Source organism: Octopus sinensis, linkage group LG15 (genome assembly GCF_006345805.1).
Source record: "Octopus sinensis linkage group LG15, ASM634580v1, whole genome shotgun sequence".
Taxonomy (NCBI): Eukaryota; Metazoa; Mollusca; class Cephalopoda; order Octopoda; family Octopodidae; genus Octopus; species Octopus sinensis.
Genome location: NC_043011.1, coordinates 20,568,692 through 20,583,691, shown reverse-complemented (window position 1 = coordinate 20,583,691; position 15,000 = coordinate 20,568,692). Strand labels below are relative to the sequence as shown.

The 15,000-nt window shown below is 38.6% G+C and overlaps 1 protein-coding gene across 3 annotated transcripts in view; it reads left to right on the top strand.

Moving 5' to 3' along the window:
- LOC115219830 (C-Jun-amino-terminal kinase-interacting protein 2) overlaps positions 1 to 15,000 on the top strand; it is a 119,807-nt gene that overhangs the window by 69,794 nt on the left and 35,013 nt on the right. For all 3 annotated transcript variants that reach the window (XM_036509519.1, XM_036509518.1, XM_036509517.1), the window contains one exon: positions 5,178 to 5,313. In XM_036509519.1, coding sequence (XP_036365412.1) covers positions 5,178 to 5,313 — 136 coding nt within the window. The remainder of the gene's footprint in view (positions 1 to 5,177; positions 5,314 to 15,000) is intronic.

Here is a 15,000-nt window from a genome sequence, read left to right as displayed (position 1 = left end):
GGCCTTTAATATTTTGAGCATTAACCTCATCTTCAGCAACTAAGAAACTGGCCAAAGTGACAGTCAATAACACAGTAGAAGTAAATGATAACTTCCTAAATAGGCATGAGGTCAGAATTTGGTCGAAGTGAACCGATAATACTCTTTTACATGTTTCAGTCATTTGACTGCGGCCATGCTGGAGCACCGCCATTAGTTGAGCAAATCAATGCCAGGAGTTATTCTTTACAAGCCTAGTACTTATTCTATCGGTCTCTTTTGCCGAACCGCTAAGTTACAGGGACGCAAACACACCAGCATTGGGGGGCAAACACAGACGCACAAACATATATAAACAGATACATATATATATATACGATGGGCTTCTTTCAGTTTCTGTCTACCAAATCCACTCACAAGGCTTTTGTCGGCCCGAGGCTATAGTAAAAGACACTTGCCCAAGTTGCTATGCAGTGGAAATGAACCTGGAACCATGTGGTTGGTAAGCAAGCTACTTACCACACAGCCACTCCTGTGTAACAACATTTTAATTGTTTTTTTGTCTTTGGTATTATTTCTTGTTTGCTTCTATCTTGAAACCAAAGGAAATGACTACTATTCCCTTCAAACTTTTGTGACCCGGACATCAATGTTTTAAAACTGAGCTATTTTCCATTACATTTCAGACAGATTTAATGCTAAATTGCCAGAACAGAAATATCATTATAACAAATATTCTACTAAATATCACAGATTTGCTTGTCAGTTGCTTGACTTTAACCACTTGAGCATGTCCTTTAGTGGCTGACAATATGTGCATCTCTGATGATGAGCTGGAGTAGTGGGGGAGCATCATAACCATGTGTCCAGAGGGATTCTTTGGGGTTTGAATAAATGTAACAAAAGCAAAATTTGAAGGAAATGTTAGCCATTTTTCATTGTCTCTACTGAAAGATGAAAATCATGTTACACCGTGTAATTATATCAGACTTGTGCTTTATTTTGTCAACCCAAGAATAATAAAAGGCAAAGGTGGCCTTAGTGTGATTTGGACATAGAACATACAACACAAGGCATTTCATTCAATGCATGTATACTTCTGCCAATCCACTGCCCTTCATAGAAGAAATAGTATTAATCTCATAATTGCTGTCTATAATACAGGGATGAAAGTGCATGGCTCAGTGGTTAGAGCATTGAGCTTACGATCGTGAGGTTGTGTTTTTGAGCAAGACACTTTATTTCACATTGCTCCATTTCACTCAGCTGTAGAAATTGCTAACCAACCACATGATTCCGGGTTCAGTCCCACTGCGTGGCATCTTGGGCAAGTGTCTTCTGCTATAGCCCTGGGCCGACCAATCATATATATATATGTATAATTGGATATTTGTTTATTGTTTATTTGTCTAAATTAAATAATACGTGCAGCATATATATGATGTCCTTCTCCAGGGATTCTCTCCACATAATATGACCGAAATATGCCAATCTACGCTTGGTGATCCCAGCTTCTTGCAACATTTTCGGCCTTATCTGCTTAAGAACTTCTCCATTGGTGAGCCTCACTGTCCATGGAATCCGCAAAAGTCTTCTCCAACACCAAAGCTTGAATGCATTAATTCTCTTCTGGTCAGCTTTCTTTAGTGTTCAGGTCTCACATCCATATACATATATACACATAAAAATACATACATATACATACATAAGCAAAGTGTACAATCTATTCACATGTGCATTGTTTATTGTATGTATGTATGTATGTATGTATGTATGCTTGAATGTATGTATGCCTGCTTGCATGTTTGTATGTTTGCATGTATGTATGTATCTATATTGAGCCATGGTCTTTATCATGTGTAATTTTAAATTTATATAACTGCACTTATCGTATGCTGAATCACATTAATTATCCAAGTCTGTAAGTTGCCTGTAGATCCAGATTTAGCTGAAGAAATAGTAGTATTCACATGACACTAAAAAATAAAGTAATAATTGAATTTTTTTATAGTTGACAAAGAATTGTATTAATAATAGATGAATCAACCTGCTAAATGTTTTCACAGATAAAATCTATTGGATACACAATAGGCACAGATATGAGAGTGTAGGCTGGAAATTTGCTTCCCAACTATGTGCTTCCAGGTTCGGTCCCCTGTGTGACATCTGGCAAGTGTATTCTGCTATAGCCGCCCCAAGGCAGCCAAAAACCTTGTGAGTGGATTTGGTACATGGAAAACTGAAAGAATCTCACAATATGTCATCATCATCATCATCATCTAATGTCTGTTTTCCATGCTGGCATGCATTGAACAGCTTGAGAGTAACTGGTAAGAGTAGGTGCACCATCAAAATTCCATAGTCTGTTTTGGCTGGGTTTCTACAGCTGGATGCCCTTCCTAATGCCAACTACTTCACAGAGTGTACTGGGTGATTTTTATGTAGCACTATCACCAGTGCTATTTAAGTGGGACCAGCACCAACACCAATTTTTTCAAGTGGCACCTTGGTTTTAAGATCTCAATTCTGTTATATATATATATATATATATATATATATATGTATATATAATAAAGATAGATAGATAGATACACACACACACACAAATGTATATAAATATATATATATATAGATACACATACGCACAAAAATATATATAGATATATATAATTTATGGAGATTTTTGTTGCATACAGTCATATATATATATATATATATATATAGGACATTCAGATGTAAAAAGCTTGCCAAAACTGACCTCACCTGCGCTTGTCCCACGTAAAAAGCATTAAGCCCACTCTGCTGTGTGGTCGATGTTAGGAAGGGCATCCATTTGGAAAAAACCTGCCAAAACAGTTGCAGAAGTCTGGTGCAGGCTTCTGCCTGGCTAGCTCCTGCCAAACTGACCCACTCATGCCAGCATGGAAGGCAGACATTAAATGATGATAATGATGATGATGATATATATACATATGTATGTGTGTGTACATATGTCTGTACATGTGTGTATGTGTACATAGTAATGGTGTTTATGTTATATTAAAAATGATACACCCAAGAGATTCCCAAGAATTCATTAAAAAACAGTTCCAATCACTGCTATACTCCATAACGAGTCACTTTTAGGTCACTTGACCATTTAACATCCTACTACTATCATACTACCTACATTCCTTCTTATTCTCCCTTCTCTTTCTCCTTCTTTGTCTTCTTCCTCTCCGCCACCTCCTTCCTAACTTTACCATTATTGCTGTTTAGAATAACACCTATGCAAATTTTATAAACAAAACATTCAAAAGAGATGTCTCAATAATTCAATCACTACTACCATCCACAACAGGTCACTTTCAGGGCACTTGACCATTTAACATACTACTATCATGGCATTCTCCTCCTCCTCCTCCTCCTCCCCATCCCCTCCTCCTTCTCCCCCTTCTTCTTCTTCTTCTTCTTCTTCTTCTTCTTTTTCTTCTTCTTCTTCTCTTCTTCTTCTTCTTCTTCTTCTTCTCTTCTTCTTCTTCTTCCCTACCCACTAGAGTAAACAATAGAGACAGAGAAGGCAGAAACAAGGAAAATGCCCCTTGTATTTGAATACCATGCAAATATTCTTTTAAAAAACTTTTCTTTTAATTTTTCTAAAATTTAATTGTTTTCCATACTTACAGTTGAAAAATTCTCAATGACTGAAACCGGTACTGAAATGTTTTTTATAAAATTATTTTAGCATTTTCTATATATAATTTAATGTCCATTTTCCATGCTAGCATTTGATTTGGCATGGTTTCTATAGCTGGATGCCCTTCCTAATGCCAACAACTCCAAGATTGCAGTGGGTGCTTTTTATGTGCCACTGGCATGGGTGCCAGTTATGTAACACTGGCATTGGCCACAACTATGATCTCACTTGGCTTAACAGGTCTTCTCAAGCATGGTATATTGCCAATGGTCTTGGTCACTTGTCACTGCCTCCATGAGGCCCAACGTTTGAAGGGTGCCAGTTATGTGACACTAGCATTGAGCACAACTATAATTTCACTTAGGTTCATGGGTCTTCTCAAGCACGGCATTTTGGCCAACACTCGAAGGGTGGTTTTTATGTACCACTGGCACAGGTGCTAGTTATACGACACTGGCATTGGTGATGACTACAATATATATATACATACATACACATATATATATACGTGTGTGTATATATATATAGGCACAGGAGTGGCTCTGTGGTAAGTAGCTTGCTTACCAACCACATGGCTCCAGGTTCAGTCCCACTGCGTGGCACCTTGGGCAAGTGTCTTCTGCTATAGCCTTGGGTCGACCAAAGCCTTGTGAGTGGATTTGGTAGATGGAAACTGAAAGAAGCCCGTCCATATATATATGCGTGTGTGTGTGTGTCTGTTTTTGTCTCCCCACCATCCCTTGACAACCGATGTTGGTGTGTTCACCTCCCCCGTAACTTAGCGGTTCGGAAAAAGAAACCAATAGAATAAGTATTAGGCTTACAGAGAATAAGTCCTGGGGTCGATTTGTTCAACTAACAGCGGTACTCCAGAATGCCACAGTCAAATGACTGAAACAAGTAAAAGAATAAAAGAATATATATAATTATAGATAGATAGGTAATATTATATGTGTGTACATATATATATATATTTATATGTACACACATATATTATTGTGTCTGGGGAGAGTCATTCTCTTTTAGTACCTTATTATTTGACACACTAAGCAGTTTGATTTCCACTGATTATCTTATTTATTTTCGAAAATGTTTGTTGTGTCTTGCAACCTTTTCAATAGTTGTTGACTCTTACACATATATATGTATGTTTGTACTCCACCTGCCTTCGTCTTTTGTTTATTTTCGTAAACCTTCCTGTTATATATATAATATATATATATATATATATATATATATATATATATATATACACACACATATATAAGTTTGGTGGTGCAAACAAGGAAAAATAGAACTCAAAACATGAGGATATATATACACACACACTTCTATCTATCTGTTTGCCTACCTGCCTCTCTGCCTGTCTATCTATCTATCTATCTATCTATCTATCTATCTATCTATTTTATTTATATATTCATGCATTTCTCTTAAATCATTTTTTTAAACTGAATTGTTAGAAGTACCAAGAAACATTAACAAATTTTGTTTATTTTGTTATTTTCTTGTTCCATTTTAGTCAGTACTTCCTGCAAAAACAGTAAACAATGTTAATCACAAAGAATGGCCCCAGAACACATCTGGTAACAGCAATGAACCAAAGACACCTCGACGGCCACGCAAATTACCTGAAACTCCAAAGACTAGAAGTAAATGTAAGTATTTTGAAAATTCTTTGATTTCTCAATTTACAATTCCTCTGCCATTTTTGTTAATATGATCATCATGGAACTTGTAATTTGGCTGCTTGATTTGTTACAAATAAGAGTTAATTCTCCTTCAAATCATATCCTATCATCCCGCAAAAGAAGGAAGGGAAAGGAGAGAATGAATTAGATTAAAGTTTCCTTACCAATGTTTCCAAGAACTTAAGGGTTTGTGATAGTTTACCTGAGGTTCTTTGAGAACTAGAGATAAATGTGCTAATACAAAAGCCTTTTTGAGTCATTTTCATGCTTAACCCTTTAGCATTTAAACCAGCCATATCCGGCTGAAAGTATTCTGCCTGTTTCATGGTCAAACTAGCTAGATCTGGTCTCTCACACCAACCCTACAATATTGTTTTAAAAATTACAGGTACCTCATCAAAATCTCATCGCTACAAGATAATTAGTTCAAAACAATGTGGATAAAAAAGGATTAATTTTGTCAGAATAATGCGAACACTAAAGGGTTAATGCTACATATATAGGTGTAGGAGTGGCTGTGTGGTAAGTAGTTTGCTTACCAACCACATGGTCCCGGGTTCAGTCCCACTGCGTGGCACCTTGGGCAAGTGTCTTCTACTATAGCCTCGGGCCGACCAAAGCCTCGTGAGTGGATTTGGTAGACGGAAACTGAAAGAAGCCCGTTGTATATATGTATATATATATATATATGTGTGTGTGTGTGTGTTTGTGTGTCTGCGTTTGTCTCCCAACATCACTTGACAACCGATGCTGGTGTGTTTACGTCCCCGTAACTTAGCGGTTCGGCAAAAGAGAGACCGATGGAATAAGTACTAGGCTTCCAAAGAATAAGTCCTGGGGTCGATTTGCTTGACTAAAGGCGGTGCTCCAGCATGGCCACAGTCAAATGACTGAAGCAAGTAAAAGAGTAAAGAGTATATAATTCTCTATATATATGTAATGATTTTTGTGTAGGGGTTTCCGATGGGACAAAATGTTTTTCAAGGGTTCCTCAAAAGTAAAAGTGTAAGTTTGGGAAACAGTGCATTAGATATTTGAAGTTTAAGGTATACTATGTTCAAGACAAAAAAAAATTTTTTTGATGGTCAATACTGGAATGTCTTTAACAATAAGTTTGTTCAGTTAGGGCTGACTCATAGCTAAACAATAACCACAATAGCAACAACAGCAACACCAACAACAACAAAGTCAACAGCTTTGGGTGTGGTGAGTGTGAAGAATTCATATATTTTGTTTTGAGAAAATTTTCAAAAATAGTAAAGCAAAAGGAATGTGTATTGCCCAAAGATCTCTCTTGACAGAACAGAGGGTAGGAACTGAACTCATGAAATATGGTTCGCAATATTCTCAGAATTCATTGTGTCTAAGTGATGTTATTAACAACACCGGATTATCTGAAGTGTTATTATTACTTTAAGCGTTTGTCTGTCTGACTGGCTGGCTGTTGGTATACACATGCACACACAATAAATTATTCACATACATCTATCTGTCTGTCTATCTATCTGTCTGCCTGTCCATCCATCCATCCTTCTTTCTTTCTTTCTTTCTTTCTTTCTTTCTTTCTTCCTTCCTTCCTTTCTTTCTTTCTTCTTCTTCCTTCCTTCTTTCTTTCTTTCTTTCTTTCTTTCTTCCTTCCTTCCTTCCTTCCTTCCTTCCTTCCTTCCTTTCTTCCTTTCTTTCTTCCTTCCTTTCTTTCTCTCTTCCTTCTTTCTTCCTTCCTTCCTTTCTCTCTTTCTTCCTTTCTTTCTTCCTTCCTTTCTTCCTTCCTTCCTTCCTTTCTTTCTGTCTATCTATCCATCCATCTATCTATCTGTCTATCTATCTGCCTGTTCATCCATCCATCCATCTTTCTTTCTTTCCTTCCTTCCTTCCTTCCTTTCTTTCTTTCTTTCTTTCTTTTAAAGTCAACTTTACCCTCCATCCTTACTGGGATGATAAAATAAGAACCAGTTGCATTCTGGGTGGGGTCAATGTAATTAATTAATCTTCTTTCCCTAAGAAATAGCTGACCTTGTGCCAAAACTTAAAACCATAATTATTTACCTTGTTCCAAATAAATAAGCTACTATTGGGGTCAACAGATGCAGTAGGATCCCTGGCAGATTGACAATGAACCTAGAATTCAGATGTGATGTGCATACAGGTGTAGCTGGTAGTCAAGGTAACTATGACTAGCTAATGAGATGTAGTTTATAGTTTCCAAGGGATTTGTTTTGTGTCTGTGATGGTTGTAGTAAGAGATATGAACAATATGTGAACAGAAGGAGGAGTGGCTGTGTGGTAAGTAACTTGCTTACCAACCACATGGTTCTGGGTTCAGTCCCACTGTGTGGCACCTTGGGCAAGTGTCTTCTGCTATAGCCTTGTGACTGGATTTGAAAGATGGAAACTGAAAGAAGCCTGTCGGTGACACGTAAAAGCACCAACTGATCGTGGCCGTTTGCCAATCTCCTCTGGCTCCTGTGCCGGTGGCACGTAAAAAGCACCCACTACACTCATGGAGTGGTTGGCGTTAGGAAGGGCATCCGGCTGTAGAAACACTGCCAGATCAGACTGGTGCCTGGTGCAGCCTCCTGGCTTCCCAGACCTTGGTCGAACTGTCCAACCCATGCTAGCATGGAAAACGGATGTTAAACGATGATGATGATGATATATGTGTGTGTGTGTGTGTGTGTATGTTTGTGTGTCTGTGTTTGTCCCCCCCCCCGACATCGCTTGACAACCAATGCTGGTGTGTTTACGTCCCCTGTAACTTAGTGGTTTGGCAAAAGAGACCGATAGAATAAGTACTAGGCTTACAAAGAATAAGTCCTGGGGTCGATTTGCTCAACTAAAAAAAGGCAGCGCTCCAGCATGGCCACAGTCAAATGACTGAAACAAGTAAAGGAGTAAAAGAGTAAAAGAGTAGAAGGCATAAAAGTCAAGGAGTTGTTATTTCTTTTGGCCACAAAGTAATCCTCATATCAAAGAGTTTCTGACTAGTTGTTGTCCAGGATAGAACTTGCAATCCCATTTCTCACAATTCACACTCTTGTCACCATCGTTGTTGTTGTCATCATCAATGCCATTGTCTTTATTGTTGTTGTTGTGACATTGTTGTATCTTTGTTGTCATTGTCATTGTATCATTATCATCGTGTTGTTGTTGTTGTCATCATCATCACCAACATCACTATCACTATCATAATTACCATCATCGTTATTGTTTAATGTCTGATTTCCATGGTAAAGTGGGTTGGATGGTTTGGCAGGATCTGACAGGCTGCACATCTGCTTCAGGTCCCAATATAAGATTTGGTATGGTTTCTAACGTCAACTACTTTGTAGTGTGTATTGGATACCATTATTTTTTTTTTGACAAAGCTTGCAGAAATGTTAGCATGCTGGGCGAAATGTAAGCGGTATTTTGTCTGCCGCTACGTTCTGTGTTCAAATTCCGCCGAGGTCGACTTTGCCTTTCATCCTTTCAGGGTCAATTAAATAAGTACCAGTTACACACTGGGGTCGATGTAATCAACTTAATCTGTTTGTCTGTCCTTGTTTGTCCCCTCTGTGTTTAGCCCCTTGTGGGTTGTAAAGAAATAGGATATCATTTTTTTTGTGACACTGGCACTGGTGAGGCTGCCAACTACTTACAAGACAAACTAAAGAAAGGAAACAAAGAAAACCCCCCTCAGCTAAGTGGGGGTGCATCTGAGAGAGAGATAAAAGTAGCTTTATACCAGGTGTTGAAGGCTAAGGTATGATAGAAGGACAAGGAGAGATGTCTTGCCATAGAAGAGATACATGGCTACCCAAAATTATTTTTAAAATAAAAGGACATATGGGATGATTATAGTTAGAACATATTTGTTCTTAGGTCTGTCCATCAAAACTGACCAAGGGTTTTATCAATGATAACAGAGTATTTTGAGTGAGAGAACCTCTGCATGGCCATTGGACCTGCTAGGAACAGTAGTTACATCTTCCTCAAATTACACCTTACGATCTTAGAAATGCACAGATACATTGGACAATTTATTTATGGCAGGGTGATCATGGCTGGAATGCCTTGATCATAAGTCTTTCTTTAAAAACAGACTTGGGGCCAAATAATAATATCAAAGGATTTTTTGAGCCAGAGAAAAAGCTTGAAATCAACCATACTACTTTAAAAATGGAAGGATGTTGGATAATGTAGTTTTAGATATATTACAACTGAAAATAAAAATGACAGGATGGTCACATTTGGAATGTTTTTGATTATAGATCTGTTCCATCAGAGTTAACCTGGGGTTAACCGATAGCAAAAAAGTTCCATGAACTGTAAAAGGATCTTCTGCATGGTCATTGGCTCTGTTAGAAATAGCAGTCACACCTCAAATCACAGTATAATTACTGGAGTGCTAATAGTAGTTGCTACAGATCCCTCAAATTTCATTTTACTGCATTAAAAATGGTAAGATATATTAGACAATGAAGTTCTTCGTATCTTCTGGCATGGCTAGAATGGCAATGTGGTCATGGCTAGAATGCCTTTGACTATAGGACTTCTCTATGAGAATTGACCTTGGGCTAAACAATACCAGCAAAAGGTTTGGTTGAATCAAGGTGGAAGAGTCTGTATGGTTGATCATCATACTAGAAATATGAAGCAAATCTTTTTCAAGTCATATTAATCCTCTTATAATAATGGGAACAACACATCGGATAATGTCATGTGACAGTTAACCCTGGACTGTCTTACATCACAAGTTCAGTCTATCAGTGCTGACCAGGGGCTGAACAACAACGATGATGACGATGATGATGGTGATGGTGCTGGTGACGGTGGTGGCAGCAGTGGCAGTGACAACAACAATGACGATGGTGATGATGATGACATCAACAATGACAACAACAATATCAACAATGAAGATCCTCTCTATATATTAAAAATAGGCTAAACTGTATGTAATGATTTTAACTTATGCAGATGACCTGGGGTCAGTTACTTCAGATTCCAGATTTCATCATAAATCAGAATTTTTTAATTTCTTGACTTTTGTGGGCTACAATAGAAGACAATTAGCCACGCAGTGGGACTGAACCCAAAACTGTAAGTTGCAAAGTGATCTTCTTAACCACACAGCCATGCCAGTACCTATTATGAATAACACAGTTTTCAATACACTCAGGTGTTAGTATAGTTTTTTAAAGCTTTTAATCATAATTTTTTAAATTCATGAGTTAACGAGATATTCCTTGTGCTGCACAAATCCGTTTGGTGCACTCTTTGATAACCACTGCCTTAAGGTGTATGAAATTCAAAACATGGTAGTTAGTTATGGGTATTGAATGTACAAGATGTACTATAACCGGATACAATATGGTTAATGGAGCATGGGAATTGAATGTTGATAATATACGATGGGAAGTGAGAAATGAGTCAAGTGTAATCCTTTGGATGTGTTATGAGTCATCCTTACCTGTATTTATAATACAGGTAAAGTGCAACACAGGTAAACACAAGGATTGGCTTTTCACAAAAACAATCAATTGACTTGTAAATCAGTGACATCTGCACTAGTATGGACTCATGGACTTGTTATTGTTGTGTTTTACTCTGTCCCAACTAGATTAGCCATGACTGTGGGAAAAAAATCACCATTTGTCTTGATTGAACATCAGTTTAATTCGTAAGTCTTATCATTAAGATTTGATCTCTCCACACCTTTAGTCTTTCTCTGTCGTTAGAACCCATCACTGCAAGTTCATCAAATGTCCATACCACATGTCAAAAGGAGGGTTTTCTACTTGGATTATTTTCAACCTGCTAGAAAAGGCAGTCAAACCTCTCTCAAATCAAACACAACCATATGAAAGAAGAAAGGCCATATTGGGAAGAAAAAGGAGCACATTGATAATTTTAAATACATTATGCTTAAAAAACAATTAGATGGTCACAGGTAGGACATTTTCGGTCATTGGCTCTCACATGATATACAGACAGACAAACAGACAGACAGACAGACAGACAGACACACACACCTACACACACACACACACAAACAGACATAAACAGACTAGCTGTAGTCTGATTTATCAACTAATTGAACACAAAAGATTTATGGGTATGTGTCAAAGGAAAGTGAGATAATCCAAGTCTAATCATGTAATCTCGTTAAAGTAGTATTTCCTTAATTGATAATCAAATCAAGGTCAGTGTACTGGCTTACAGCTATGATTTGCATAAATAGAGCAGCCTAACAATTGCTGTCTTCACCACCACCACCACCACCACCACCACCACCACCACCACCACCACCACCACCACCACCATCACTGCCACTGCCACCACCATCACAACCACCTCCACCGTCACCACCGCCGTCGCCACTGCCGCAACCTCCACCACCACCACCACCACCACCACCACCACCACCACTGTCACCACCACCACTGCCACCACCACCACCACCACCACTGCCGCCGCCGCCACCGCTACCACCACTGCCAACGCTGACGCTGCCACCACCACCACCCCCTCTGCTGCTGCTGCTGCCATCACCACCAGTATTGTCTTCATCCTCATCACTATTATCATATTCATCATCACGTGCACTTGAGTTATTTGTTTTAAATATCCTCATAATTTGAAAAAAAAAAAAAAAAATTCACCATACACCTGCACATAAGTGTGTTGTAGCATATTGACTGAAAATTTCAGACTTAAAAGTATGTAGTCAGTTAATTGCCAAAATGCAATTCAGGGATATAGACTCCTCATCTCACCTGAGCTGTATATGATTTACTCCTGCATGCAGGGTTTCCTAATACAATTTGGTGTTTCTCGTATGGTGTGCAGTGATCATGGCTGGAATACCTTGATCATAAGTCTTTCTTTAAGAACAGACTTGGGGCTAAATAATAATATCAAAGGATTTTTAGAGCTAGAAAGAAAGCTTCAAATCAACCATACTACTTTAAAAATGCAAGGATGTTGGATAATGTAGTTTTAGATGTATTACAACTGAAAATAAAAATGACAGGATGGTCACATTTGGAATGTTTTTGATTATAGATCTGTTCCATCAGAGTTAACCTGGGGTTAACCGATAGCAAAATAGTTCTATGAACTGTAAAGGGATCTTCTGCATGGTCATTGGCTTGTTAGAAATAGCAGTCACACTTCCCTCAAATTACAGTATGATTACTGGAGGTGCTAATAATAGTTGATACAGATCCCTCAAATTTCATTTTACTGCATTAAATATGGGAAGATATATTAGATAAGGAAGTTCTTCATATCTTTTGGCATGGCTAGAATGCCTTTGACTATAGGACTTCTCTATGAGAATTGACCTTGGACTAAACAATACCAGCAAAAGGTTTGGTTGAACCAAGGTGGAAGAGTCTGTATGGTTGATCATCATACTAGAAATATGAACCAAATCTTTCTCAAGTCACATTAATCATCTTATAATAATGGGAAAGACACATTGGATAATGTCATGTGACAGTCAACCCAGGACTGTCTTACATTGTAAGTTCAGTCTATCAGTGCTGACCAGGGGCTGAACTACAACGACGATGACAATGATGACGGTGATGGTGATGGTGCTGGCGATGGTGGTGGCAGCGGTGGCAGCGATGGCAGTGACAACGATAATGCCAATGATGACAGTGGTTTTGTATCAACTGTCCAGTCTATTCTGTATGCTGGTCAAGTGGGCCTATGGTCAAAAATGTTCCAGCTGTAGCATAGAGTATGTGCTGCTGGGGCAGTTTTGCATAGGCTTCTGAGTAGGTATCGCTAAGCTTTTGGCGAAATTTGATGCAGATTCTCTGCTCAGTTTTCTCTGTCATGGTCAATGCGATGATCACAAGCTACACACCTTCCTTCCAAGTACAGTTGTAAACAGTAGAAGTGTGCTAGAATATTAAAACTTAATGCACATACACAGCAGAGTTCAAGGTCAATCTGTGCCAAGTAGCTTCACTTTGCGTGCTTTACCTTTGTCACTATGGCAACAGTCCGGATACTTATTGATCAGAGCTTGTATATTCATACTTGTGTATGTATATGTGTGTCAGTGATGTGTGTGCATGTGTGATTGTGATTATCAGTATCGATTATGCAAGGTGTGATTGGTTGCATGTGTGAATAAAAGAATTGATAGAGTATCAAAGACAAAAGTTTATGGTGTCTGGTTTCAGCATTTAATACTCTAAGTTCAGAATTCAAACACCATAGTGGCACCGGCATAAGTGCATTTGTGCCAGTGGCACATAAAATGCACTTGGCACACTCTGTATAGTGATTAGTATAAGGAAGGACATCCAGCTGGAGAAACTATGCCAAAACAGACAATTGTTGTTGTTGTTTGTTCCTTCTCGAGCCATGCCTGGCTCACAAGGGCCGGTTTCCCAGTTTCCTTGGCATATAGGTTCCCCACCTGGACGGGACGCCGGTCCATCGCAGGTGAGCTGCAAGATCAGGAGGAAAGAGTGAGAGAAAGTTGTGGCGAAAGAATCAGCAGAAGTTTGCCATTACCTTCTGCTGGAGCCACGTGGAGCTTAGGTGTTTCGCTCATAAACACACATTGCCCGATCTGAGATTCGAACCCATGATCCCTCAACCAAAAGTCCGCTGCTTTAACCACTAGGCCATGCGCCTCCACAAACAGACAATTGGAACCTGCTGCAGCTCCTATCAAACCATCCAACCCAAGCCAGCATGAAAAATGAGCATTAACCCTTTCATTACCAACCCGGCTGAAACCGGCTCTGGCTCTGTAGTACAAATGTCTTGTTTTCATAAGTTTTGAATTAAAATCTTCCACCAAACCTTAGTCACAATTTATGTTCCTAACACTAGGTAAATGTTAACTAAGTTATTTTAATAAATTCTTCGTTATATTAAAATTAATTGAAAGAAACATAGAGCATCTCAAAATAAATAGAGTAATGAAATTTTAAACAATGATGATGATGATGAAGATGATGAATGCTTGATTTTATCTATCATCATTCAGAGATCAATAAAAATAAGTACCAGTAATATACTCTTTACTCTTTTACTTGTTTCAGTCATTTGACTGGGCCATGCTGGAGCACCGCCTTTTTTAATCGAGCAACTCGACCCCGGGACTTATTCTTTTGTAAGCCCAGTACTTATTCTATCGGTCTCTTTTGCCGAACCGCTAAGTAACGGGGACATAAACACACCAGCATCGGTTGTCAAGCAATGCTAGGGGGACAAACACAGACACACAAACACACCCATGCATATATATATATACATATATACGATGGGCTTCTTTCAGTTTCCGTCTACCAAATCCACTCACAAGGCTTTGGTCGCCCCGAGGTTATAGTAGAAGACACTTACCCAAGGTGCCATGCAGTGGGACTGAACCCGGAACTATGTGGTTGGTAAACAAGCTACTTACCACACAGCCACTCCAACGCCTATGCTAACTTCTTTTGGAAAAGTTTATTACCACAGAGTAGTTTGACTTTATATGTAACTAGGATATATCAGTCAGGATGAGTCCATTGCGTGTCTGAAATATGTTTTCAGCTAGGAATGGTCCATGGTATATTTAAAGTCTGATAGCTATGTTAGAAATCAATATTCCTTGAGAAGATACTATTTTTCTGATCTAATGAATCTGCTGTGATCCAAATA